Source organism: Eretmochelys imbricata, chromosome 7 (assembly GCF_965152235.1).
Source record: "Eretmochelys imbricata isolate rEreImb1 chromosome 7, rEreImb1.hap1, whole genome shotgun sequence".
In the NCBI taxonomy this organism is placed as follows: domain Eukaryota; kingdom Metazoa; phylum Chordata; order Testudines; family Cheloniidae; genus Eretmochelys; species Eretmochelys imbricata.
This window is the reverse complement of record NC_135578.1, coordinates 112,197,641-112,225,201: the sequence shown is the minus strand read 5'-3', so window position 1 is coordinate 112,225,201 and position 27,561 is coordinate 112,197,641. Positions and strand designations below refer to the sequence as shown.

The following is a 27,561-nucleotide window of genomic DNA, read 5'->3' as shown; positions in this document are numbered from 1 at the left end:
CGGATACCATTAGATTAGGCCTGAATAGAGACTGGGTGTGGTTGGATCATTACAAACCCTAAACTTAATTTCCCCAATATTAATTTCTCCCTACTGTTACTCACACCTTCTTGTCAACTGTCTGTAATGGGCCACTCTCTTACTACTTCAAAAGTTATTTTTCCTCCCTTGGTATCCTGCTGTTAATTGATTTATCTCATTAGCCTGACCACACACTTGGTAAAGCAACTCCCATCCATTCATGTATTTATACCTGCTCCTATATTTTCAGTCCATGCATCTGATGAAGTGGGTTCTAACCCACGAAAGCTTACGCCCAAATAAATTTGTTATTCTCTAAGGTGCCACAAGGAGTTAGTTTTGTTCCTAGTTAGTTTTGTTCAGAGGGGCATAGGTTTTATATATGTAAGATGAGGCTCTGTAGGCATTAGTGGCTAACAGAATTTCATGATTAGAGGACACCAAAAATCATTGTTGGGTATTGTTGCCTGAAAGTGGTATAAAAAGGAACTACTAAACAACCTCCATTCCCTTTCTTTCCTTTGGTAGGATGAGACCCGGTGCTAAAATTTACTGTTGATATGAAGGATATTATAGAGGAAATCTTTATTGAAATAAATGACCAAACTCCCGTTTGTTTCAATGGAGCCAAGATTTCACCATAAAACTGCAGCAGTTCTGCAATGGGTATACTGGTATGGTGGACTATTGGTGTTAAAATTCCAGTGTACCACTTTATTTTTAGCAGTGTAACTACAGCACCATATCTGTGTGTGCCTTTACTGTAGAGACAGTTCTTTTATTTTTCGGTACTGTGAAGCTTAGTAATTGTAACATCTATATAATTCAGTTGTAGAATATTGTAAAATCCATGCAAGTATTACAATAAACCTAAAACATTTAAGTGCATTTTTAACAAAAATTTAAACCATTTTTCAGTGTAAAAATCTGGAAACTGACAATGCTCCTACTATATTTTAAAGGACCTTTTGAAAAGAGTACTAATTCAGGATGCATGACTATCTTGGTAATAGTACAATTTACAATTCAGTGAAAAATAACTCTTGAATCTTTATGCTAATTCTTATTTCTCAATTTTTGCTTGAGTTCATACTATTTTGCTTGAGTTCATACTTTCTGACTGCACCGACAGATTGTTTGGTGACAAATACATAAACATTGAAATGCCAAATGACTTTCTGACCTTTACCATTCTCCATATATTTGAAGTAAAAGTAATAGTAAATGTTCAGGTACGACAGGAAGTTTTTAATATTTTTTAAAATATGTGTGCACCAGAATCCTACTTGGCAGTTTTTTTACAATCTGTTTTGCCCACAGACAGCCTTTTGATTGACTACCAGTTTACCTTCAGCTTACTACAAGAAGATGATCGCCACTTCACTGCCATAAACTTTATAGCAAACCCTGAACAGGTGAGAGATGTAATTAATCAACTCTAATGTAATTTTCTTCCAACCAAGGATATCAACTTTTCCATTGGATTTGATGGTGATTTTAGCTCTGCCAAGCACCTGTCAGTATCTAGGGATAATCCAAAACTTGTTAACATCACTAGACTGACTTTGACTTCTATGCAAGACCCATCTTTAAGCTTCTTTAACTTTCTGAAAAGTAGGTGTACTTGAGATAAATATCTCTAAATTCAGTCTCCATATTTTTGATATTGCAGCTTTCTGAAACACTCATATAACTTGTGAAATTATATTTCTGTCATTTTAGAGGAGCAATCGAAACAAATAGGTTTGCATTGTTGTTCTCTGTTGTCCTCTTGCAACCTCACTGCAACACAGGCATAGCATATGGTCTGATCAGCCACGCCAAAACATGGCAAATGTGTATCAGCCTTGGGCTGTTTAGGACATTGCTTTTAGCTACTTTTCTGGTTACAGGCTTACGTTGTTGTTGCAAAATACACAGTCTTGGCTGACTAAGCCAGACTTTTCTTAGAAGAAGAGAGCTAGGAAGAGAAGAAATAAGGTAGGGAAGGAAAAGAGCACACAAAGGGTGCATGGGAAAGCTGGGGGGGAAGCTGTGACAAAGCCTCACATCCTAGGTGGTATTTGGGATCCTTTGGAACTGGTTGAGGTGGTTTTGGCATCTGGTGGCTCCCTCTGGCCTGATCTGGTCAGGATATTTCTCAGAATTAGGATGAAGAAGGTCAGGGGCTCTAGGAGATAGGGAAAGAGAGTGGCAGATATGTTGGGGAAGATTGTACCAGTAGCTAATTTTTTGTTGCAAAATACCCATCCCTAGATTTGTATAAAATTGAGTTATATTTTAATGTGTGTGCCCTCATGACCTAAAACGGAGAATTTCAGCAGAGGATAATTATGATGGTGCAGCACATAGATTATATATTAAGAAGGTTTTGTGTTTAAGAGTAACAGCCGTGTTAGTCTGTATTCGCAAAAAGAAAAGGAGTACTTGTGGCACCTTAGAGACTAACCAGTTTATTTGAGCATGAGCTTTCGTGAGCTACAGCTATCTGATGAAGTGAGCTGTAGCTCACGAAAGCTCATGCTCAAATAAACTGGTTAGTCTCTAAGGTGCCACAAGTACTCCTTTTCTTTTTGTGTTTAAGATGTCTCATCTCATTTGCCACTTAGGGCTCATCTACACTGCCCTACAGTTCAGAATACTTGAGTGTGAATAGAAGAGTGCACCCAGGTGCTGAGCTGTAACTCTCCCATGTAAATACTGTGGGTGTAAACTAAAAGGTTCCTACTTTGCATTAATGCAGTCCTGCTTGAAGAGGACTACACTACAAACCTTTTAGTTCGTGCCCACAGTGTCTACATGGGGGAGTTACAGCACAGCTCTTTGGTGTGCACCGCTGTTCACACCCCTGTAGCCCAAACTACAGGGCAGTGTAGACATAGCTTCTCTGTAGTACTGGGGACATATTTTCCTACTGTTTTCCTATTTCTCAGGATTTTCAGTCTCAATTTATGATGATGGGAAAGTGGCACAAAAATAACCCTAAATAAATAAATAATAAAAACTGTGTAAAGGGCAGCAGAGACTGTTCAGAAATTTTCTGAGTCAAAACAAAATTTCAAAGTGAATGAGCGAATGGCCCTAATGCCCTATGGGCATCAATCTTGGCTAGAGATTGAGGCCCCGCCAGGCTGTGAGCCTGTAGTTACAGTGAAGCTTGTATGTTTGACTCTGATTTAAAAGAACTGGATGTATACATTTTGGGTGGTTGTATATTGGAAATTAAATGAAGTTTATGGTGGACCTGATATTCTGTGAATGTGTTTTGGTGTTAGTTTAGTTTAAAGGGTGATTTCCTTGATTTGTGGTGATTATATTCCCAGGAAATTAATCTGAGCAATTTTATCTCAATGTTAGTTGAGTGTGAGAGTCAGAAAATATTTTCTAAAAGTGAAGGTTACTACAGTATATATAGTCTACCAAAGAAAGTGGTGGAAACCCACTAACTGGGATCATTTAAGTATAGACTGGATTAAATATGTTAGAATATCCTTTACTGAACAAATTTTTATTAGCAGGACAAGTAATTTTTATGAATATTTTTATTCATATATAGGCTGAGTTTTTTAGTTTTCAAAAAATAGTGTTTCTTGATTTAGATCATCGGTGAAAGTTGTATCTCAGGGTCATGTCCTGCCAATGGGAGTTTTGCTCTTGACTTCACTGGGCCCAATGTTTGCAGTCTATAGTAGATATGTGAAAAAGGGGGAGAATTAATACGTTTAATTATGTACAATAGAGGTACATTCAGTACATTAGGCAGTACATTTCTGTTATATTTTGTTAATTTTAATGTTACCTTTTCTTTATATCTAGTCAAACAAAAATTTGGATATATCAATTAATGCATCAAACAACTTTAACCTCAATATTACATGGTCTATTGGTTCTACAGGTAAGGAAGCATTTTGGCATGATGTCTTTGTCCTGTATGTCTCAAGAACTGTTCGTTTAAGCTATTTTAACATAATTGTCCTCTTTGTTGCTAATTTCAGTAATAAAATTTTATAAAATGTATTATTTTGCTATTATCATTATGCTAGTATTAGTAATACTTAAAATTCATATAATAATTTGTAATCTGAACAAAGCTTCATTAATATGTTAACTTTCTCTTCTATTCAATTAAAATTTCTTTGGTAGCAAAAGCTTGTACTCTATTTAATTTTTTTAAATGGCAGTGTTATGAAATGCTGTGATTTTAATTAAGATAAATTACTTCCTAAACTACTGGGGAGACTGAGATTTTAATTTCGTTGTTTCAGTGTTCAAGCTAAAAATTTAATTATTAACCTTAACATTGATATCAAACAATAAAATTCATCTGTGAATGCTGATAAAAGGAGCTGCTTATCTGGTTTTTTTCCCAACTTTGAACCCCATTATGCCTTTTGCTTTAATAAAGAGGAAGAAAAGCTTTATTTAGGAAGTTTCCATGAATTGGTTCTGTTGACTTTCTGAAAATATATCCAAGGAGAAGCACAATGCTTACAACTTAAAATGTACATTTTAAAAAAAAGAATAAAACTAGGCCTTTAAAGATGGTTTAAGAACTTACATATTCTCAAGAATTTTTGCACTTAGTTGCATCTAACAGTGTTTTATGGGAGGTCTTGAAAGCTTTGTTTTCACATATGCTTGCTAGCAAATTCTATTTTTTTCCATGATCATCTTTTTTACTTCACTAAGTCAGCAATGCCCTGATCAAACAGAATTGGTGAGAAGCCTTATGGTTTACAATAAATGATATATGGTTATCTGGTTTATTATTCATGTTTCTAAGAGCAGTTGAAACACTATAGCAATATTTTAAAATGTAGACAAATTCACTTTCCACACTTTAGTAACCTATGAATTTTTATTGAAATGGGATGTAAATTACTAGAGGAAACCGTATTAGCTGTGTAGTTAACCGGGATAAGCTTGCTATAAAACTCATATCAAAGTACATCTTCCATCAATTTTATTAATCATTCATAATCTTTTGAAATTGGCATGGGCGTATGAGTGAATTTTCTGTGTGTGTGTATACATGTGTGTCATATACTTGTATGTTTAATGTATAATGTATAATAAACAGAAAAAAATGATAAAAGAATGTAAAGGTTGCAATGTCAAGCACTCTGAAGTAAAGTTAAATTGCAGTTGCCTGAGCAAACTTACTTTGGCCCCTTTTATGATAATTTAATATTTCTTTGTATTTTTAGCAGGAACAATATCTGGAGAAGAGATTCCTGTTGTTTCCAAGACTAATATCAAGGAATTTACAGATAGCTTTTCTTGTGAAAAATTCAACTTTCGGAGTAACCCAAACATCACTTTCTATGTGTATGTCAGCAATTTTTCCTGGCCAATCAAAATACAGGTTAGTTGTAAATATTAAGCCATTTACTACTCCAGGTGATTATGAGAGGTTTTGTTTTGTTACTTAAATGAATATTTCCATTGCTACTGAGACTGCAGAAATGATTCTTATGTAGATAATATATTCTCCAGAGTATGTTTTGTTGTATATATTTAGTCTTTCTGCAAACTGGAGTACCTCCAAGTGACTAATGACTTACTCCTGTTTATTTATGTTCCATTAATTATGACATTTGTATTGAGGGCTATTTTGTTTACAAATGTTTGTTCAAAATGAATGAGATTTTTAATCCTCAGTTGTACCCTCAAGGTAAAAATTAGTGCATAACAATAATATATGTTCTGATTAGGTTTTTGTAAACCATTAGCTTTCTTACTAATTGAATTTTAATTGGTTAAAGGTTTAATGTGTGTGCTGTACTATAGTGTGACAGCTTGTATACAGCGTTGTTGTAGCTGTGCTGGTCTCAGGATATTAGCGAGACAAGGTGGGTGAGGTAGTATCTTTTAATGGATAAATTTCTGTTGGTGAGAGAGAGACATATAACATTTGGTAAAGGTGTATTCAGTTAGAATTCATTTTCTCTTTTGGAACTTAAGCCAGCGAGGTATTTAATACCCTGAATTTCTAGTGATATTAGTAGGAATTGATGGCACTGAGTATCTCTCACAATTTGTTCCTCTGTAAGGTGTAGGATTCTTCCATAGTTGTTGTTACTATTTTGTGGTGTTTTGCTAGAAACTTCTGGAATTGCTGACATGGTCATATCAAGCATGACCACCACTTGACTTATAAATGAATATAGGGTCTTGCCCAGTGAGCGAGACCCTATTTTTAAGTACCACTGCAGACTGATAACATGTTAGAATTCCCCCCTCCCCATGCATTAACAATCAAGAGTCTGCGTAAACCACCGTAGCTCAGGATGCTCTCAGAGTGAATAAGTCACCCTGAAACTCTCTCTCCTTCTCTGAGTGCTTGTCCATATATTTTCCACTCTTGGAGCGCATGGGCGCCATGTACCCAAGCTATTTTTGGGGCAGGGGAGGGCAGCAGTGTTTGTTGAAGCTGCACTTGTGCCCTAGGTGTCAGTCTGTCTCTCTTGCTCACTGTGCGACTAACCCTTTGTACTATAAATAGTTGTTGAGATGTTTAGTGTTGGTGAGTCATAGTTTAGTCTTTTATTCCCTTTATTATAAAAAACAAAAAACAATAGTTTCTTAATTTCTCTATTGTGACTTTCCCAGTAACACGTCCAGCCCTTATGTCAGAGCCAAAGTCTCCTGGATTTAAAATCTGCCCATTGTGTGATGCAGTGATGTTGCTTAATGTTGGTAATGCAAGGTTCCTATTCCTCTTGGACAGAAGGAACACTATTCTGCTGAGGGGCAGACTTAGGTCACCCTCTGCAGGTCTAACAAGAAAAGGCAGAGATCCCCTTATCCTGCCTCTCTTATAGAGGGCTTAAGGCCTAAAATGGGCCTGTCCGGCGTCTTCTCAGGCACTGGTCATTGTGCCTCTGAACTAGTTGAGTCAACCTTCAGGTGTCACCCAGTACTGATCCCTCAACACCAAGCCTCTTGACACTGGCAACTTCAGTATCCACCATTCCTGTACAGATGGCTTGTATCCACCTGTGCACAGCACTCCCTTTCTTGTTTGCGAAAACTTTCACAGTTATGAGTAGTGTCCCGGGGCTGGCTAAATCACCTCTACTTTCATCTGTGGCAAAGATACCATCCTCCCTACTAGCCGCTGACCCAGGACAGTGCTGAGCACCTTAGCAGAACTAGCCACACTGTAAACTGAAATTTATGTGGGACTCCAATTACGACTTCTCTGCTTCTGGAACTGGAATACGCTTTAGAGTATTGACTACACTCACAGTTTGTTCAAGAGACCAAATAACCAAACTTAGCCAAATTTATTGTCTAAAGACAAAGTAGTATACTACAAAAAGCAGACTTACATACCCACCTTCTGGAAAGTAAATTCTCTTAGTGTGTTTACCTTTTATGGAAGGTGTGCTTGCCAAAGATATGCATTTCAGCTACTAATATTTCTGGCATGATTTTACAAGTAATAAAACTCTTTACACATCACTTATAGTTTAATACACTTGTTTGTGCCAGCTTTGTCCTTGGTACCGCCCCATATTTTTTCCATATCTCGTTTTGAATACTACATTCCAAATGTTGATGCGCCATGAAAGTACTCCCTACCTGTACTCAGTGCAAAGTATTTATCAGTCTTTGCTTTGACAAGTTTCCTACTTTCTAATGTCACAACTGACTTCAGCATTGGAAAGTGTGAAACTGCAGAAAAACCTGAGAGTCTCTGGATTAAGTTTAGAAGTGTGAGCAACAAGGATGATGTCATGGTGGGAGTCTGCTATAGACCACCAGACCAGGGAGAGGAGGTGGATGAGGCTTTCTTCAGGCAACTAACAGAAGTTACTAGATCACCTGGTTCTCATGGGGGACTTCAATCACGCCGATATCTGCTGGGAGAGCAATACAGCAGTGCATAGACAATCCAGGAAGTTTTTGGAAAGGGTAGGGGACAATTTCCTGGTGCAGATGCTGGAGGAACCAACTAGGGGCAGAGCTCTTCTTGACCTGCTGCTCACAAACTGGGAAGAATTAGTAGGGGAAGCAAAAGATGGAAACCTGGGAGGCAGTGACCATGAAATGGTCAAGTTCAGGATCCTGACACAAGGAAGAAAGGAGAGCAACAGAATACGGACTTCAGAAAAGCAGACTTTAACTCTCTCAGAGAACAGATGAGCAGGATCCCCTGGGAGAATAACATGAGTGGGAAAGGAGTCCAGGAGACCTGGCTGTATTTTAAAGAATCCTTATTGAGGTTACAGGGACAAACCATCCTGATGTGTAGAAAGAAGAGTAAATATGGCAGGCGACCAGCTTGGCATAACAGTGAAATCCTTGCTGATCTTAAACACAAAAAAGAAGCTTACAAGAAGTGGAAGATTGGACAAATGACCAGGGAGGAGTATAAAAATATTGCTCAGGCATGCAGGAGTGAAATCAGGAAGGCCAAATCAGACTTGGAGTTGCAGCGAGCAAGGGTTGTTAAGAGTAACAAGAAGGGTTTCTACAAGTATGTTAGCAACAAGAAAAAGGTCAAGGAAAGTGAGGCCCCTTAATGAATGGGAGAGGCAACCTAGTGACAGAGGATGTGGAAAAAGTTAATGTACTCAATGCTTTTTTTGCCTTCCTCTTCACGAACAAAGTCAGCTCCCAGACTACTGTACTGGGCAGCACAGCATGGGGAGGAGGTGACCAGCCCTCTGTGGAGAAAGAAGTGGTTGAGGACTATTTAGAAAAGCTGGACGAGCACAAGTCCATGGGGCCGGATGTGTTGCATCCGAGAGTGCTAAAGGAGTTGGTGGATGTGATTGCAGATCCGTTGGCCATTATCTTTGAAAACTCATAGTGATTGGGGGAGGTCCCGGATGACTGGAAAAAGGCTAATGTAGTGTCCATCTTTAAAAAAGGGAAGAAGGAGGATCCTGGAAACTACAGGCCAATCAGCCTCATCTCAGTCCCTGGAAAAATCATGGAGCAGGTCTTCAAGGAATCAACTTTGAAGCACTTAGCGGAGAGGAAAATAATCAGGAACAGTCAACATGGATTCACCAAGGGCAAGTCAGGCCTGACTAACCTAATTGCCTTCTATGATGAGATAACTGGCTCTGTGGATGAGGGGAAAGCAGCGGGCATGCTATTCCTTGACTTTAGCAAAGCTTTTGATAAGTCTCCACAGTATTCTTGCCAGCAAGTTAAAGAATTATGGCCTGGAAGAATGGACTGTAAGGTGGATAGAAAGCTGGTTAGATCATCGGGCTCAACAGGTAGTGATTAATGGCTCCATGTCCAGTTGGAAGCCGGTATGAAATGGTATCATTCACTGCCTGCAATGTAACAAAAATATATGTAACCCAGAACAAATGTTCATAAAACACTGGTCGGTTGTCCATTCAGTGAGTCCATTCCTCCTTTATTCTTAAGGGCAGGCAGTAACTTAGATCCCTGAGAGCAACTAATCAGAAGGCAGCAATCTGCTCTGTCAGAATTACCTGCACTTCTCCACATCCATTGTGGAAGCAATTAGGGACACCAGCTGGACCTGTGCCTTAAGAGCTAGAATTCCCCCCATCAGGGACCCATAATGAATGCCAGCGTTGTGGTGGCAGTCCCAATTCCAAAGGATTATGTGCTGCCATGTATATCATAATGCCAACATGGGGCAAGTCGTGTGGTCTCCATCCTGTGACCCCATACTCAATCTGATCATCATTTGAGGATAAAAACACCAATTACCCAGTGGTCAGTGTTTAGCTGGAAGGGTCTTGGTCTGAGTCCAGGAATAGTTCATTCAGATGCAAGTACTCAGGAAAAAGCCAGAATAAAGGCTTCACTGAACAACAGACCTTCCTACCAGCTATCAGCACACTCCCTAAAGTAAATAAAAGGATCCCAAGTATATGGGCTGTATTTGGCGGGGCAGTGCTCCGCAGCTGGCAAAGTGCTACACTTCATAATGAAAATGTTATCTGAGGTCACCATTATTAGATCCCCCTTTCCTGTGTGCAAATCCTTCCTAAAGGAACTGTATGTAATTTTGAAATATGCTTAGTTATTAATTATTTTCTAAGAAAAACAGCCTACTCAGTTATGTTTCCACAACAGTGTTTCACTGAGCAATTACTCTTACAGTGAAGTTAGACATGCTGTTAAAATGAAGTTAGAATGCTCCAGTGTATTGTAAAGAATTAATTTAATCATTCAAAGGAAACTTGTTGAAAGTTTTACTGGTATGTTATTTGGTTCTTTTCCTGTATTAATGCTTCTAAGTTGAAAAAAAATCTTGGCATCCTGTATTAGTTTCAAAAACAGCAAAAAGGAATGAATCTAGTTATAGATTTGTTTTTTATTTTATTTGCATGTAGTAGAGGGAACTAAGGATGCTGTAGAGTGCTTTAAACACTCGGGACTACTTCACATCACAGATTTCTGTGGTGTTATGTTTTAAAAAGAGAGAAAATCAGCACTCTTTTGATGACGCTGGTTCCTGTTTCAGAGCTCAGAAGGTTTTATTTCCTATGTTAATAGACTGAACCTTGCAACTGAAGAAGTAGCTTAATAAAAGTCAAGAAGCACATTTGTCCTCATAAAAAAAATTTACTCGGTCTAGCATATTTAATTATTTTAGCATTCTTTGTTTTGGAGTTAATTTTAAATATTTAACATTCTTGACTGACAAATACTGATGTAAAAGCTCTGAGGAATAGAAGTTATCAGTAACTGTCATGAGGAGTTAAAACAATCTTTTGTTCATGATGTACCACAAATTCAATTACTTAATTAAAATGAAAACATAAGCCTTTGTATTGTAAATCTTTTTAGAATTTTGCAAAGGTCATTGGATGGAATTTTCACTTGCAAATGTGTGTGTATATTTATAAATATACCAGTGCCTGTAGAGAACCTTTTCCCAGCAATGGTTGCACACATCAGTTTGATAACTGTGATTTACAGCAAAAGGTTCAATTTCTAAGTACCTTACTGGTTTTCAGAGAGGCTGCCTAATAAATGCATATGGCTGTGTGTGAAGTCGTTATAATTCTTGAAATAACAAGTGGGTATCGATAATATAATTGTAAGACACATTAGCTTCCAAAAATGTCTCGATTTTTATATTGACTGTAAGGAAGTATCAATCTTCTAATAATATTAGAAGTGGGATGCAAACAAAATTTACGAAATTCCATAACCAGGCTGATAGACATTTTTGCACCCATTTCTGCAAAGAGATGAAGACTTCCTTTGAGCTGCTGGATACTCTCAAATCTCATTGAAGTCAATGGGTTTTGAGGCAACCAACACATTGCAGGATCCTGTCCTTTGTAGGACTAAATCTGTTGTCAAAAAAAGGCTCAGTGACATGGGATAAGAATGAATTTTCAACCTTTAAATACGACTTTCAATATCCATGGAAAACTGTTGTTTGAGGTCACAGTTTTAAAGCCACTTAAATGTAATGTAAATTATTATTGCCATTTGTTTTATTGTTATGATGTCCAAAAGTGTTGTGGCCCCTTGAAGAACAAATAAGTCATCATTTGTGCCACAAGGAACTTAAAAAATAATTTTAGGTGTGTCATGAATGAGAATAAAAACCAGGTGGGGGAAGGAAGTGGGGTTTAGTAAGCATAGGGGTTACAATAATAAAATTACAAAATTATTCATTTATGTTGTGCACACATCTTGATGATTCCACTGAATTATCAGCTAATTCCCTTCTTGCAGTTGGCATACTTAAAACATTTGGCTTGTTTTAAACAAACAAAAAGCAAAAATCCAGATGTATATTTTATGAACATATCATATTTATATCTAGTAAAAACAGATATATGGAAACAGATTGTAAAGATAGATTAGTTTTTAATTTTTTAAAATTCATAAGTGAACTATGTTCCGGCGAATCTTGCCAATAATCATTGCTAGAAGAAAAAGAACCCTGGGGGATAGACACAATATGATACGTGCACTGAAATCAATGGGACTCCAGAACCTGGGTAAGGATTTGCCTGTGTGGAACGCCTTGCAGGACTAGGGCCTTAAATTGCACAACAGTAAATTTTCTACTACATTTCACATTATATATCATTATTGAAAATGTATATTTTATAGATGTGTTATTAAAATAAATCTTTTTAAATTTTGATTAATAGATTAGATTAATGTGATTAGTTTAATGGAGATGGAAACTACTGTTTAAATGTTGAGTGTTATCATAATTATGATGATGATTATCTTTTTCTTTCTGATACATTTAAATATAGTCTGAAACCTGAAACCTAAAATTGGGCAATTTAACTCTTTATAGTAGTAGGAGTAATTTATTTCATTTTAGTTACAATGCCAGTTATGACAGTAACAGATGATAACACTGTGTGCTGTTCATATAAAATATTCATGATATGAACATATCCAATATAAAATTTTCAGAAATAACTTTCACATCAATAGCAGATTAAACTTGAGAATATCCAGAAGCATTGCTAGAATTTGATGGCATTATCCAGCTGTCTGATGATTAGATAACACCTTTATTTCTTTGCTATATATAACGATGGTGCTTTTGAAATTTGAGTTAAAATGAATTAGTGCATGGGTACTAACAATGTGGTGTCAACTGCTAAACTCCTCCAGTAAGTGTGTATTTCATTACTGGTGCTCACATGCTTCTTTCTTCGAGTCCCCACTTTCCCCTGCCAGCAGGTCCCCTGCCAGCAGGTTTAATATGGCTATCAAGAATATCTATAAATTTTGAAAGAGTTGAGACAACTGTTATTTCTCAGTGAGCAAAAGCACTACAAACAGTTTAGCTGATGGTTTAAAAAAGGACCAAAATACCTAATTAAGAGATAATTAGTCTTCAGTGATGCACAGTTTTAATCTCCGTATAAATTGAATGTCCAAGATAAGAACTCCAGTAACTGATGTGCCAGATGTATAGCTTTTTTTCTCCAAACAGACCAAGGCACTGTCCATGTGTAGTTGTATTACATAATAGAGAGATGTAGATAACTTATATTTGGAAATACTCTGTCTCTGATGTTTTGTAACCAGATGTTGAGCTTTTCTTCTATAATTTCCATTTCCCTTATCTAGTTAATTAAGAAAATTGTAGTTATAGCATTTAGAATTTAGTAGGAAATATTGCTCAAAGAAAGCTTTTACTTGTTCTGGGCTTCTGTCAATATGGGAAAATAAAGCAATTGCCTTTCTTCTACACCATGCAAAGGGGAGAAATAAACTTTTCTGCAGACGACAGTGTGCAGAAGCCTGGTCATACATTAAAAAAAATATAAACCCTTCAAAGATGAAGAGCTTTGTCAGCACAAACTATACATGGCCTGCTGAGCCATGCACACCCAGGAAGGTCACAGATAGTGGCTCCAATGCAGTCTGAGTTATTTAAAAGTGAGGGTTTGGACTGCAGTGAAGCGCAAAAGAAATAAACAGATTTATTCCGTGGAAGAATATTATAGAGCCACTGAGGAGAAAGATAGCTCACTGCCTCCTGTCTATCATTATGTTCAATTCTTGGGCCCTTCAGTTCTCAACAACCAAGCACTAGGCAGTCAGCAGAAGTTACAGAAGTAGCTCTATGTCTGTAGTAACTTTTCTCAGTTGTCATAAGTGTGGTGGGGGAGACTCTGGCATGTGGACTTTGATGATTTCTTTTTCTTAAGAAAAAAAATGCCTTTGAGTAGAAGAGAGGCATTCTCTTTCTTTTTTTCCACTCTGTTCTTGGGACCTAATCTACATCTTTCTTTCTTTTGTGCTGAGAGAGCTGGGGCGAACTCCTTATCATCTGATCAGTATTTGTTTTTCTCAAAGGTAGGGGATTAATCTTCCAACTCTACAGCCAATGTGTTCATTTCCATGATAAACTGAGATAATCTGATCAGAATTGGAATCATGTTTTGCTAAGGGGGGGAATGGGAACATGGAATGGGAACAGGGACACAGTCAAGGCTCTGTGGCGTCAAAGCTGGGAAGGGGGACACTGAGGAAGGAAATTGGAATCATTGCTTGCTGAAAGTTCACCCCAATAAACATCAAACTGTTTGCACCTTCGGACTTCGGGTATTGCTGCTCTCTGTTCATGTGAAAAGGACAAGGGAATGGGAGGGTGAAGGGATAAGCCCCTCAAACATCTTGATGCCGTGTTTCATATGCATCGCTTCAGACGGATGAGTGGCAGCCTGTAAGTCTCCCTCCCCAATAGTCTGCACAGCTGCTTAGAGGGGGTATGGTGAACTCTTGTGATGGTAGTTGCGGATTCTGGCAAACCAGGGTAATGGATTTTTTGGATAAATGGATAAGGAAGAACCAGGGCCCCTACCAGGTGCAGGGGTCAACTTGGGATGAGATTAAAAAGGAAATGGAGGCAGTGTTAGGGGACCCAGAGGGATGGGGGTGGCTGAGGAGCCCACTCTCCTTGGTAAATGGGTAGTGGAAGACAGTCCCTGCCCATGGGAACTGGATGCCTTCCAGGGAAAGGAGGCACTTCAGTCTGTTTGAGAGGTTTGAAGTAAGGGCAGCATTATGGGAAGCTGTCAGTAATCTTTCAAGTTTGGTGCTGGTTCAGCAAGGGCTGCTGAAGGGTTGTAAATTATTTAGGGGTGGTTAAAGACAATTTGGCACAACAGGGTGTAGAGTCAAAAGCAGAGTTAACGGACTGCCTTTAGAGACAGGAGCTGGGATTTGGTCCTGGGGGAGTGGAGGCCAAAAAAAAATGTTTCAAAGTGAAAAATGGCAGGGTTTGTAGGAGCAGGTAACGACCCCCACTCTTCTCCCAGAGCCAGGATGAAAACCTGGGGGTAAGGGTTCCCAAGTGTTTCAACCCAGGTAGCCTACTCTTCGCTCAAAGCTAACTATATCCTTTTCTTCTTTTCCTTCTTCTTTCTCTCAGTTTACTTAATTTGCTGCTGGTAGCCTGTTCTTAGGGTGACCAGATGTCCTGATTTTATTGGGACAGTCCCAATTTTGGGGTCTTTTTCTTATATAGGCTCCTATTACCCCTCACCCCCGTCCCGATTTTTCACACTTGCTGTCTGGTCACCCTACCTGTACTTTAAACTGACCTCACAGGGTTAATTCATTTCTTTCCTCCTCTTCCTGCTCCTCCCCACCCCCTTCCACACTTTTGTTTTTCTGAAGTTTTAACAGAGGGTACTTTGGATACTTATGTGAAATGTTCAGGTTTTTTTGTTTGGTTTTTTTGGACAAAGCATGAGGGAGGTCTGCTGTATTCCACTGGAATTTTTTAGAGTAAAAGATCCATGGGCAACTATGGAGACAAATGTTTTACTGCCTTTTTGAACAGTCTCAAGGTAAAGACAGCACAGGATAAGGCAGCTATGTGGCAATAATTGTACTTGGTGGCTGAGTTGTTACAGGCAAATTGCACTACCTTAGCGAACTAAATGTAGGAGTAAGTGATATAAAGAAGTAAGTAAAAAGTTATAAATAGCTTTTGCAGAAATTAATATTGTGGAAATGGTAAAAGGTAATAGTTGTGAAGATGTTAAAGAGTAACAGTTGTGGTGTTACAAGGAGGAAGTTTTTGGTTTGATGATAAAACCCAGTTATATGAATGTAACTGTATGTGCAACTCTGTGCAGTCACATTGGATGGAAGCTTGGTAATTAAATTATACAAGGGGGTCAGATAGAGTGGCTACTACCACCACTATGTTTTTGTCCCCAGAAGCCTTTTCAGCTATTCTGAGGGAAAATGGACTCTTTTTCCCACAGAAATGGTCTATAAGGCATCACGGTGGAGAGATAATCTGATCAAAATCATTTGACTATTGGGTAAGGTAATCAAAATCACCAGAGGAATGTAAGGGGTTTCTATTGGAACTTAACTTGGCTGCCCCTGCTGTCTCTGGTTGTACAAGATGGGAGTGTAATTGGAGTACAATTGTGTAAAAAATAATCACAGTGCAAGGGATGTTACGCAAAAGAGAATTTTGTGTGTGTGTGGGGATTATGTAAGGTTTTAAGGACCTAAATGGACATCATAGTTTGTAAAACTCTTGTTTTGTAGGTTTAAAATGAATTGGTTTGGTTCTGCTTTTTGTTTTTTTTATAATGCCACTGAAAATCCATTTGAATCATTCAAAGTGGCAAAACTAACGAACACTTTTTGCCAGACACAGGTAACTAGTGTTGTTTGAGTTTGGTATTTAGCATTTAACCCTTAAGGGTACCTCGCTACTTTATAAAGTTCAAAACCAAAGTTATGGCTGTAGTAAGGGGCAGCCAGAACCAGGAGAATGGAGGGAAATTATGAATTCCTTTTTTTTTTGTCACAGAAGAAACAGTTAAAATTGATATGGCTAATATAATGTTATGGAGGTTAAACTATGGAAGGAATGTGTATTTTCCCAGGTCGTGTGCAGTATATATTGGAGAATGGGTAAAAGAAATGCAGACAAAACCTGGTACTTAATTAAAATCCTATAGGGCTCCAAAAGAAACCACAATAGGTTGTGCTTTCTTTTTCAGATCTCTGTGTGTCTTTTGGAGCAGGAGATGAAAGTGAAAAGTAATCAGAACTAAGCACGCAAAATCTGCAGGGGCAGCTTGTTGCAACTGCCAGCAACTAGACACATTAAGATCTTGACCCTGTCCAAGGAGAAAAGGCAGTGTTTTGGTGGTGGCTTGGATGTTGGACCATACTGCAGTGGTCAGGACTCTCGGTGTTGCTGTGGATTATTATAGCGGCTGGTGTATTGTTAAGTATACTTGTGTTACGTTGCATATGGAGATAACGTATAAGTAATGTAGTAAGTTCTCCCCCTCCCCCGCCCCCGGTGTACTAGACAACCCATACCTAACCTTCTTGGGCCCACTATAATGGGAAGTCTGGAACACTAATTGGAATAGGTGTGGTATGTCCGTATGAGAGAAGGTACAGGGCACTATACTACACAAGGGGCAGTGGGATAAATGGAATATCGACACCTTCCACCTTGATGTCTGGCCCTATCAGGAAATGTGTTGCCATAGGTCCTATGCTTTTCCAGGGATACCTGGGCAGGAGGATCCCAAAAGAAAAAAAAAAAAAAGGGCGGGTGGAGTCTTAGGATATAGATATTCAGGCCTGTCTGCAAAGGCCTATATTTTAAAAATTAAGGTGTATTCTAATCACTTAGCTAGTTATAGAGGTACAAAACAAGAATCAAAATCAGTCTGCCTGTTTATACGCCTTCTCTCACTACGATAGCCTAAGGTCTTGTTCTTAGGCTAAAGCCTTTGGCTAAATAGCAGGGGCAGCCATAAGCTGGGAAGCGAACGATCATGTCCTCACCAGTCACACTGAAATAAGGCAGTTTTGAGCTGTTAAAAAGGTGAGCCAATCTATCACCTCCAGAGAAAGGGAAGAGCCAAGAAGATTTAAAGAAAACTTAGTTTGATAGCATCCTGTCTGACAAGAACTCAGTTATCAATAGCTGGGGTGTAAAATCCTCATTTCTTTGTTGTTCTATCACTGTAGTCCCCACTTCTCTATCGTTTGTCTGTATAATCTCTGTCTGGTTCCATGATTGTTTCTGTCTGCTGTATAATTAATTTTCTTGAGTGTAAACCAATTAAGGTGGTGGGATATAATAGGTTAGATAATCATGTTACAATATGTTAGGATTGGTTAGTTAAATTTCAGTAAAATGATTGGTTAAGGTATAGTTAAGCAGAACTCAAGTTTTACTATATACACCTCTACCCCGATATAACACGATCTGTGGGAGCAAAAAATCTTACAGCGTTATATCGAACTTGCTTTGGCCCCCCTGCTCCTTGTCCCCTGACTGCCCCCTCCAGAGACCCCCCATCCCTAATCACCCTCAGGATCCCATCCCATACCTAGCCCCCGCTCCCTGTTCCCTGACTGCCCCGACCCCTATTCACACCCCCGCCCCCTGACAGGCATTCACCGGCAGCAGCGGGAAGTGGAGCAACTTGGCCCCAGTCCGCTCCACTCTGCCAGCTCCCAGCCACGGCGCTCTGCTTCCCGCCGCCGGTGAGTGCAGGGAGGTTGAGAAAAGGACGCCCCCCGCACTCACCTGTGGCGGGAAGCAGAGTGATGCAGCCTCAGCCTGCTCCACTCCGCCAGCTCCCAGCCCCGGTGCTCCGCTTCCCGCCACCGGTGAGTACATGGAGGTTGGGGAAAGGACGCCTCCCCGCACTCACCGGTAGCGGGAAGCGGAGCACCGGGGCTGGGAGCTGGCAGAGTGGAGTGGGCTGGGGCCAGGCTTCTCTGCTTCCACCACTGCTGGTGAGTGCGGGGGGGGCGGGATCCCTTCCCCCAAGCCCCCTCCCCCGAGCAACACGGCTGGGGCTGGGGCTGGGGCTGGGGCGAGGGAAGCAGAGCAGGCTGCTCCTGGCCTCCCGCTAATCACCTGGGCCACTCTGGGCCTGCAGGGCCCCCAAAAGTCCTCCTCCCAGCTCCTGCCTCCCTAACCCTGACGGGAGGGGAGGTGGCCTGTTTTACTGCATTGTATGTGAACCCGTGTTATATCGGATCATGTTATATCAGGGTACAAGTGTAGTCTGAAGTCAATCAGGAAGTGGGGGGTGGGGAATTGGAATCATGTTTTGCTAAGAGGGGGAATGGGAACAGGGAATGGGAACAGGGACACAGGCAAGGCTCTGTAGCGTCAGAGCTGGGAAGGGGGACACGGAGGAAGGTAATTGGAATCATTGCTTGCTAAAGTTCACCCCAATAAACATCAAATTGTTTGCACCTTTGGACTTTGGGTATTGCTGCTCTCTGTTTCTGTGAGAAGGACCACGGAATGGGAGGGTGAAGAAATAAGCCCTCTAACAGTAGGGGATTAATCTTCCAACTCTACAGCCAATATGTTCATTTCCATGATAAACTGCAAAAACCAATATATAAGTCAGTGAGACTCCAATGTCTTGTACATCCATTTTATTTTTTCTAATTCCCAAATCAAAGGGTAGTCCAAGGCCTGTTTTGGACCTTTACAGTCTCACATTTATCAAGTACCTGAGATTCTGCATGGTTTCTCCAGCATCTATCGTTCCCTCCCTGGATCAAAACAATTGGTTTTCTCCTCTTGATTTTCATGATGCTCACTTTCATATCTCAGTCCCACCAGGTCACAGGAAGTTTCTGAGCTTCGTGGTAATGGGAAATTATTATCAACAAACTGTAGGTCCCTTTGGCTTATCATCAGCTCCTTGCATGTTCACAAAATGCATGGCAGTGGTGGTGGCATTCTTGAGGAGAACAGTATACATGTCTTCCCTTACCTAAATGATTGGCTTTTCCAAAGCCCTTCCCATCTGCAGGTCCTCCATTAAATCCAGTTTATTCTCCATCTCTTCGACTGTCTGAAGCTTATCTTGAACATAGAGAAATCAACATTAGGTCCCACACAGATGCTTTAATTCCTCAGAGCCTTACTCGACTCCATATTAGCAAATGCCTTCCTTCCCCAGGAAAGGTTTCAGACTATTTGTGAAATGTATGAGTCTCTCAGGTCTCACCCATCCACTGTAGCTAAGGTGTGCCTCATGTTGCTAGGTCACATGGCTGCAAGTACTTACGTGCCATGAATGCAAGGCTGTGCTTTCACTCTCTTCAAGCCTGGCTAATATCAGTCTACCAACACAGCTGACACCATCTGGACAAGCTGGTCCAAATTCTTCCCATGGTCCTGTACTCTTTAGAATAACCACACAACATATGTCCAAGGGTCCCATTCCCCTGTCCTCTCCCAACAAATGTTGTAATTAGTGCTTCTATAGTTGGGTGAGGTGTTCACCTGGATGGTTCATGGACCCAGGGTTTATGGACAGAATAGGAAGCGAGGCGTCATATCAATGTCCTGGAGCTTCTTGCCATTTACAAAGCTTGGCAGGCCTTCTTTCCTCTTATCAATGGCTCATTGACAATACAACGACCTTGAATTATCTCAACAGATGGCAGGTGTGGGGGTTGGAGCGCTTAGTTCAGAAAGCTCTGTCAGGAGGTGATGACCCTCTGGGACTTTTGCCTCAAGCAGAACATTAGTCCCACACCAGCTGACTTACTTGGTTTCCAAAAGTAGTCCCTCACAGAAGAGTGTATAGAGGATTATTTTTCAAGCCTGGAGCATCCTGTCAATCAATGTGTTTGCTGCAAGAAACAACAGCGAGTGCCATCTATTTTGTTCTCAGGCAACAGTCCTCCTCCTCAGAGGCTTTCTGTCCACTCAACAAGGGCTCAGGAAACATCCACAGCTTTTCTCAATGCTGTTCCTATACTGGATGTTTGTAGGGCTTCCCTTTGCTCCATCGTACATACGTTTACTCCTACAACATCATGACAGCCTCAAGGGAGGATGCAACCTTTGGCAAAGTGATACTATAGTCACTGTTTGAATAGACTCCATGCCCCACCCCCTACAGTACTGCTTGTGAACGACCTGAGTAGAATACTAGTCTGCATCCACTCAATGAAGAAAGAACAATTGTTTACCTGTATTGTAGTTCTTGTTCTTCAAGATGGGGGTGCAGAAGATGTGTATTCCGCGACTTACCCACCATTCCCGCTGCACTGGAGTCTTAGGCTGCTCTTTCAGTGCGAAGGAACTGAGGGGAGGTTAGGACAGAGCCACCCTTATATAGCCTTAAGAGGGTGTTTGAGGAGGTGCAGAGGGCATACGCCACCCTGACGGGTACTGATGTAGAAAACTGTCTTGCTCCAGCACACTGGATGTGCACACAACTGATTGGAATATACGGCTGCATCCACATCTCCAAAAATAACAGTTACAATACAAGTAAGCAATCATTTTTAATTGTAAATTGGAGGGAAGTTGGTCCGTGCAATCATATACTGGAGAGAAGTTGTCCACTCTATGAAAACATTTGAGAATTGCTGGTATAAAATACCCATTTTGAGCCCATATATATGTTACAAATTTATAAAATACATTTGTAGGGAAACACACCACAAATCTATTTTGCTGTCCTATTTGTACCATTACTAGTTACATTTCATGAACTTTATAGTTCTGTTAGCTTTTAATTTTTTTAAATCTCCATTACATGTTAATGAAAATACCTTTACTTTTTTTTTTGCGGGGCGGGGGGGGGGGGGAGGTGAATCTTCTATTGTTTTCATTCTGTTTTCTCTGCTTGCTTTATGAGGTTGTGCCCTGTTGATTTTGTTTTCTTGCAGTTTTTCTTTTTTTCTTTATTGTGACAACAGAAATACATGAGGCTGACAATATGTTATAGATTGCAATCTCATTAAAATTGCCATATTAACGAGCACTCCAGTACAGGGAAAACATTGAAGCTGTCAGATGTTCTCAGCGTATGAAATAAAATACGTTTGTGTCTATGTGGCATCGTCATTACACCTTGTGTTATAAAAACATCTTCTTGCAGTCTTGTGTAATGTTTCATTTAGATTAATTTTATTTTTACCTTGTTGTTCCCATCACAGCACTTTTCTGCTGTATCTATATGTGAATACCAGAACAATTACTAGTGTGTATTGGTAGGAAGTTATTTTTTATTAGTCACAGCTGACTGAATTTTATTATAAGGCCCTACTTAGCTTGTGATATTGTGGAAATTGCAAATGCCACAATATTAGGCTTCCACCACAATTTTGAGAGTGGGAGCACTATCAGGTACAGGGCTGATGTTGGGAGCGACGGTCACCCTGGGGCTAAAAGCAGAGCCCCCACTCTCAGCCCCAGCCAGCTGACAGCGAAAAATCATGCAAAAGTAATAATGGACTTGATTACCACATGTAATAAGGTCCACTGTTACTTTTACACAATTTTCCATGGCTTGTCTGCAACTCATCCGCATTTTTTTGACAATCATCTCACAATTCAAGTAGGGCCCTTAATTATGAGCTTGCTTTACAACGGTTTCTTCAGCAACCAGTGACTGTAGATCTAGCACAGAACTCACTTTCTACATGATACATGGGGTGCATGTGAGTCTTCCTCACATCGTTGTAAAACAGCTCAGCTGAACGAGATTTTGGTCTTTTTTATGTGTATTTGTTTTGATGAATGTGTACTCCTGAAGACCTGACCTCTCAAACAATCAATTTCCATAGAGTAATTAAATATTTTTTCTTTCCTAACTAACCTACTCCAGATGTCTCATAATCCTATTGATCACTCAGATGTCAGTTCAAAGTGTGTTCAAACACATCTCTAGCAAAACCTGGTAAGGGTTTGGATCTTCTTCATGCAAAATTTAGTGTAGTGAGTACATCCTTCATGCTGCATAGGGGCTCCAGTAGGAAGCAGCATAGAGATGTGCATGGAGAAAAATAAATATTCAGTGTAAGTCCTAATACTGGTATATAGGTGTTAGCATGTATAATATCAGGTTTCTGCAAAATCCCTGAATATTTGGAATCTTGTTTGATAACTTACTGTTTGAATAAGTATGGTTAAGTTTGCTGAACTGAGTATTCAAAACTTTTGATATTTGCCTTTTGATATATTTTATTAATTTGTGATTTTATTTTGAGATATTCATTTTCACGGATCTCTATTAATTGAGTTAAGTTGAAGAATCAGATTCCTTGGACATATTTTGTAAATGATGCTTATTTTGTACAGTTTGTGAAAATAATATCCAGGTAAATCAATGCCATCCCAATTGTTTTTCATGCCCATTTCATGTTAGGGAATCTACTACTGTAGTATGTAGTTCTGCTCTGTTTATAGGCTCTCATGCTCAGTGTAAACTGATTTATTTGAAAAATTTATCGATGAGTCTTGGTTAGTTGATGCCTTTGCGTGATCTGGGATTAGCAATCTATTTGGCAGCTGTGAAATATTTAGAACTTTAACCGGGATCCTTAAAAGTGAAATTGTAAGTATAGTAACATGTATTGTAATTTTAGAGATACACTAGTTTTGTATTCTATCAGTTTGCCACAGGTTCATAAGGTACAGAACTGTATGTACAAGTATTTTGGCATTTTTCTGTTTTTCACCTTCAACTTTTTTTCCAATTGCTTGTCCATTTTGGAATCTTAAAAATAGAACTTTTATTGGAGCTCTGCAAGGAAGACTTAAGTAAATATAAAAAGACAGCAGTTGGCAATGATAATTTGGAAATTATCAAAGTCAAAGTTAAGACATTTCTAGTGGCCTAATTCTCTCTTCCTTTTAAATTAAAATATGAACAATGTTTCTTTAAAATATTGCAGTACTGAACATATATTAATGCTTGTTTCGTATAGTGGAGCTGTGAAAGAATAGGGATACTGTGCATTTTTCCAGTAGTAAAAGAAATAAAAGTTGGGGGAAACTGAAGAAGCATTTAAATTGGAATATGTAAGGGTGGGAAAATTGTACTTTTTCTCATTAATGTGCTTAATAAAATGAAGAGAACGATTTTTTCTGTGGCAAGGTGGTTACAGACTATACATACAAATTATTGAAAAGTCAGCCTTAGGCTTTGTTCTCCCATTAGTCCACTGTGGATTTATCCTTGCAACTCCTATTAACGTCAGCATGCGGTCACTATCTTACTCATATTGTTATAAGAAGAAAAGGAGTACTTGTGGCACCTTGGAGACTAACCAATTTATTTGAGCATGAGCTTTTTGGGAATACAGACTAACACAGCTGGTACTCTGAAACCTGTCATATTGTTATGTAACAGCTTCTGTGAAGTAGTGGTGGGAGACATTCAGCCTCATTCTTTGAAATGCGTATATTGACTCTTCCATGAGACTATAGTAGAGGATGTCCTTTCTGCCCCATGTAACATCAAACGGCACTCAGATGGTTAAATCCCCTGTGCATCAATGAGAATTGATTTGTCCTTTAGCTGTTACTTTCCCTTTAGCTATTAGAAAAGGGGAAAAAGCCATTCAATTCACATTGTACCTGCAATAACTACTGTAAGCTGATGATGCACTTTTTGTAAAATGATTGCTTTGATTTTTCTAAACTAATAACAATTCATTTATATTCTGCAGGCATTAACCACAAAACTGCATTTGTTCAGAAAATACTTTTTAAAGCTGTATTCATCTGTGGTGAGGATGGTGGTGGTTAAAAATCAATTGCAGCTGTATTATTTGCAAAGTAATCCATTCACTTCTCCATTCAAACTAGAAGAGGCATCCTGAGGGGCTGAAAGAAAATTACACTAAGATGATATGCTTGGGCTTTGTCTTTGTTTTATTGTGAAGACTGATCCACATGTCTTCTAATCTAGGTCCTTTGAGTTTTATTTAGTGTTCATATAAATAAGAGCTACCTGAAAACTACTTAAACATGGATATAAATCAGCCTGCTCCTTTTTATTACTGTTTGTCTTATTTTGGCTCTTCTCACAAGTTAAAATGGACATTTAAATGATCTGTTCATCTGCTCTGTTTGAATTTTCACGTAGTAAGTAGAAGCATAAACAGAATGCAAAAATAAATCAGAAGGGCTTATGTGTATCTCCATATATATGTGTTAATTGTTATGATCTAAACAGTACTTCACTATTTTATATATTCCTTAAAGTAAGTTTAGAATGGAACAAAAGCCTGAAGTAACTTGTCATTTCCTGTTCTTGTTCATCCTAGACATTATTCCATACTAAATATTATTCCATTTATTAATGTTATAATTGTTGTTAGTGGCCTTTATATTATTTATTACAGCAGTGTTGATGTTACATAGTGCTTTATGGAAAAGTAAAAGACATAGTCCTGGCATCAAAGGCTTTACAGTACAAGGGTGGAGTCCTGCAAACACGTTACATTAAGATACTTACACAAGTGATCTCATTGAAGTCAATGGAATTGCTCACATTACAAAGGTAAATACGTGTTTGTATGATTTTGCCTTAAATAAAACCTATGTTCAACACTGTGTCAGATGAAAAAGTACCTGAATATTCAATTTCAACTGTACGAGTGTGGTGGTTCTCAGTCCAGTCATTAGTAAGATAGTGTCCACGTAAAAGAAAAATGCAATCTGCAGTAATTTGGCATGCCTGTTTTCAGTCTCAGAAGAGTCGCTAAGTATTGGATGAACAAAGAGACTCTCTTTCTGGATGTATTTCTACCATATCATTATTTTGTGCATTTGTGGGAAGCAGCTTTTCTCCTGCTCATTCTGGATCTGTTATGGTGGCTAAATATAATAGAGTTAGGACTTTCAGTACTTCACATTTCTGAAGCGCAAACATTTTATCAAGAAAAAATAAATAAACTGATCTAATTTGAGATGACATTTTATGAACAAGATTCTAGTCTCTTGGAATAGACTTCTTGTCTCTTGCCATATAACCTGTGAAAATCTGAGTGTATAACTGAAATGCCTGGACAACTTTATCTATATTAATGCCAATGTAAAATTATACTGTTTAATTTATGAATCCTCAGTCAGACCATTAAGGTTAATTTCATCTCTGGGATGCTTTCATACAATTTATAATTTAAAAAAGATGAAATATGAGACTCTGAAATAATTGCTCGTAATGTAGCTGTTTTTTCATGGCACCGTCAGTTGCCACTCCGTTTTACTTTCAGGGTCTCTTGCACTAGCACAATTCTGCAGTATTGGGGTTGCAAATGTCACAGAGGAATGATTACTTCTTTAAATTAAAATTATCACTTTTTTAAAAAGAAACATATCTGTTGGACCTAGTTTTTGTAAAATCTTATTTTCGTCAACTTTAAATTTGAGGGTATATTTGACCTTGGAAAATTATTGAAGAGAAGGAAATGCCATCTTGGCATTTTAAACTGAAATTGAAAAAATACAAGATACAGTGGTGACAGTTTACTTTCACGTACATTATGAGGTTCCACATAGTGTATGAGGTGTGCTAAGGTGAACAGAGTTTTCCATTAGAAATAATGGCTGGTGACTGCAGTGAAATATAGTAACACCATTGCAAAAGCTTGTGGCAGTAGTGAAATTCAACTTTTAGTATAAATGTATAACGTTTAGAATAAAGTTAGAGATTTTTAATGTACAGAGAAAGGAATAAGTAGTCTAAATGAACATGCTTATAGATTTTCTTTAAAAAAAAATCCAGTAGTAATAACTTTTCTCCAGTTAACATTGATGACAGCACATGTGTGCACACACGCACACAATCAGGTAATTAAAAACCTAGTGTGGTATAAAAAGAATGTGTGATTGTGGGCAATGCTTCTCAAATGTTAATTCTGCAAAGTTTGTAGATAACTTTAAACTGGGTATTGCAGTGATTCAGTACCCTTGATTTTGGTACCCAAATCCTCATATGGGATGAAGGTAGCATATGCCCCTAAATTAGAATATATTTTCAAAATGTAGAAAGGATTAAACACATGTTAAACATGTTCATATTATGTTTCTGAATTTTAACTGGTCTCTCAATTCATGACTGATGGGTGATGACTTGGTCTGAGCTGAGGATGTAAGAAATTCAGTATCGTTAATGGGCAATTCTGAGGCAAGGTCACACATCTTACTTCTGCACACCAATAGTTCAGCCTCCACTGGTTGAGCAGTTCATTGGTCCAGTTTTATCCCACCTTAATTATTTTCATATCTTTATTTTACCCATGTCTTTTCAGGCAGTAATGGATTTGCTTTCCCTTCCCCGCTTCTCTTTCCCCTTTTCCTCTCCTGTGGAATCTCTGAGCATTGAAGTGTTGTTCCTCTGGGCTGTCTCGTGCATAGGGTGACCAGATGTCCTGATTTTATAGGGACAGTTCCGATATTTGGGGCATTGTCTTGTATAGGCACCTATTACCCCCCATCCCGATTTTTCACACTTGCTATCTGGTCACCCTACTCGTGCAAGGTCTGCCAACCAGCCCTCATCACCACCATGATGGCAGAGCAACTTAGGAAGCGTAAGTGAAATCCAAAAGATGCTGTATTTGGGATGCAGAAGTCTCAAGCAGCTCACAGGGTGAACTCATTCTTGTTGTTCATAACTCACTGACCTTCCCTCTGCTAGGGATTGGGACTCTGGCTCATACTGGTGTGACAGCCCATGCACACACACTGTTCCTTCCTGAGAAACTGCAACTCCTCTAAGAGGGAAAAATATGTAGAGCTGGAGTTGCCCAGAAGGAATTCACAAGGGGATGAAGTACACTTCTCTCAACCTTGCTAGGAGTAGATCTTTAAAAATCTCCTAATCTTCATACAGACATAAACTCATTAAGGACTCCAGAATCCCCTAACAGATTCTGAAATGCGTCATAGCCTCCCTATGCCAGGAGGCAAAAGTCCACTCAGCTTCCCAGCCTTACCTTCTGTCAAGGTTCCTTCCCCACTCTGAACTCTAGGGTCAGATGTGGGGACCTGCATGAAAACCTCCTAAGCTTACTTTCACCAGCTTAGGTTAAAACTTCCCCAAGGTACAAATTATTTTACCCTTTGCCCTTGGATTTCCACCAACAAACTTTATCTGGGTTCCTGAAAAAACGGAGTTTGGACACGTCTTTCCCCCCAAAATCCTCCCAACCCTTGCACCCCACTTCCTGGGGAAGGTTTGGTAAAAATCCTCACCAATTTGCATAGGTGACCAAAGACCCAAACCCTTGGATCTTAGAACAATGAAAAAGCAT

At 39.1% G+C, this 27,561-nt stretch overlaps 1 protein-coding gene across 1 annotated transcript in view; it reads left to right on the top strand.

Moving 5' to 3' along the window:
• ATRNL1 (attractin like 1) overlaps window positions 1-27,561 on the top strand; it is a 1,064,110-nt gene that overhangs the window by 528,905 nt on the left and 507,644 nt on the right. The window contains exons 22-24 of the mRNA XM_077821844.1: window positions 1,342-1,436; window positions 3,838-3,916; window positions 5,229-5,386. Coding sequence (XP_077677970.1) covers window positions 1,342-1,436; window positions 3,838-3,916; window positions 5,229-5,386 — 332 coding nt within the window. The remainder of the gene's footprint in view (window positions 1-1,341; window positions 1,437-3,837; window positions 3,917-5,228; window positions 5,387-27,561) is intronic.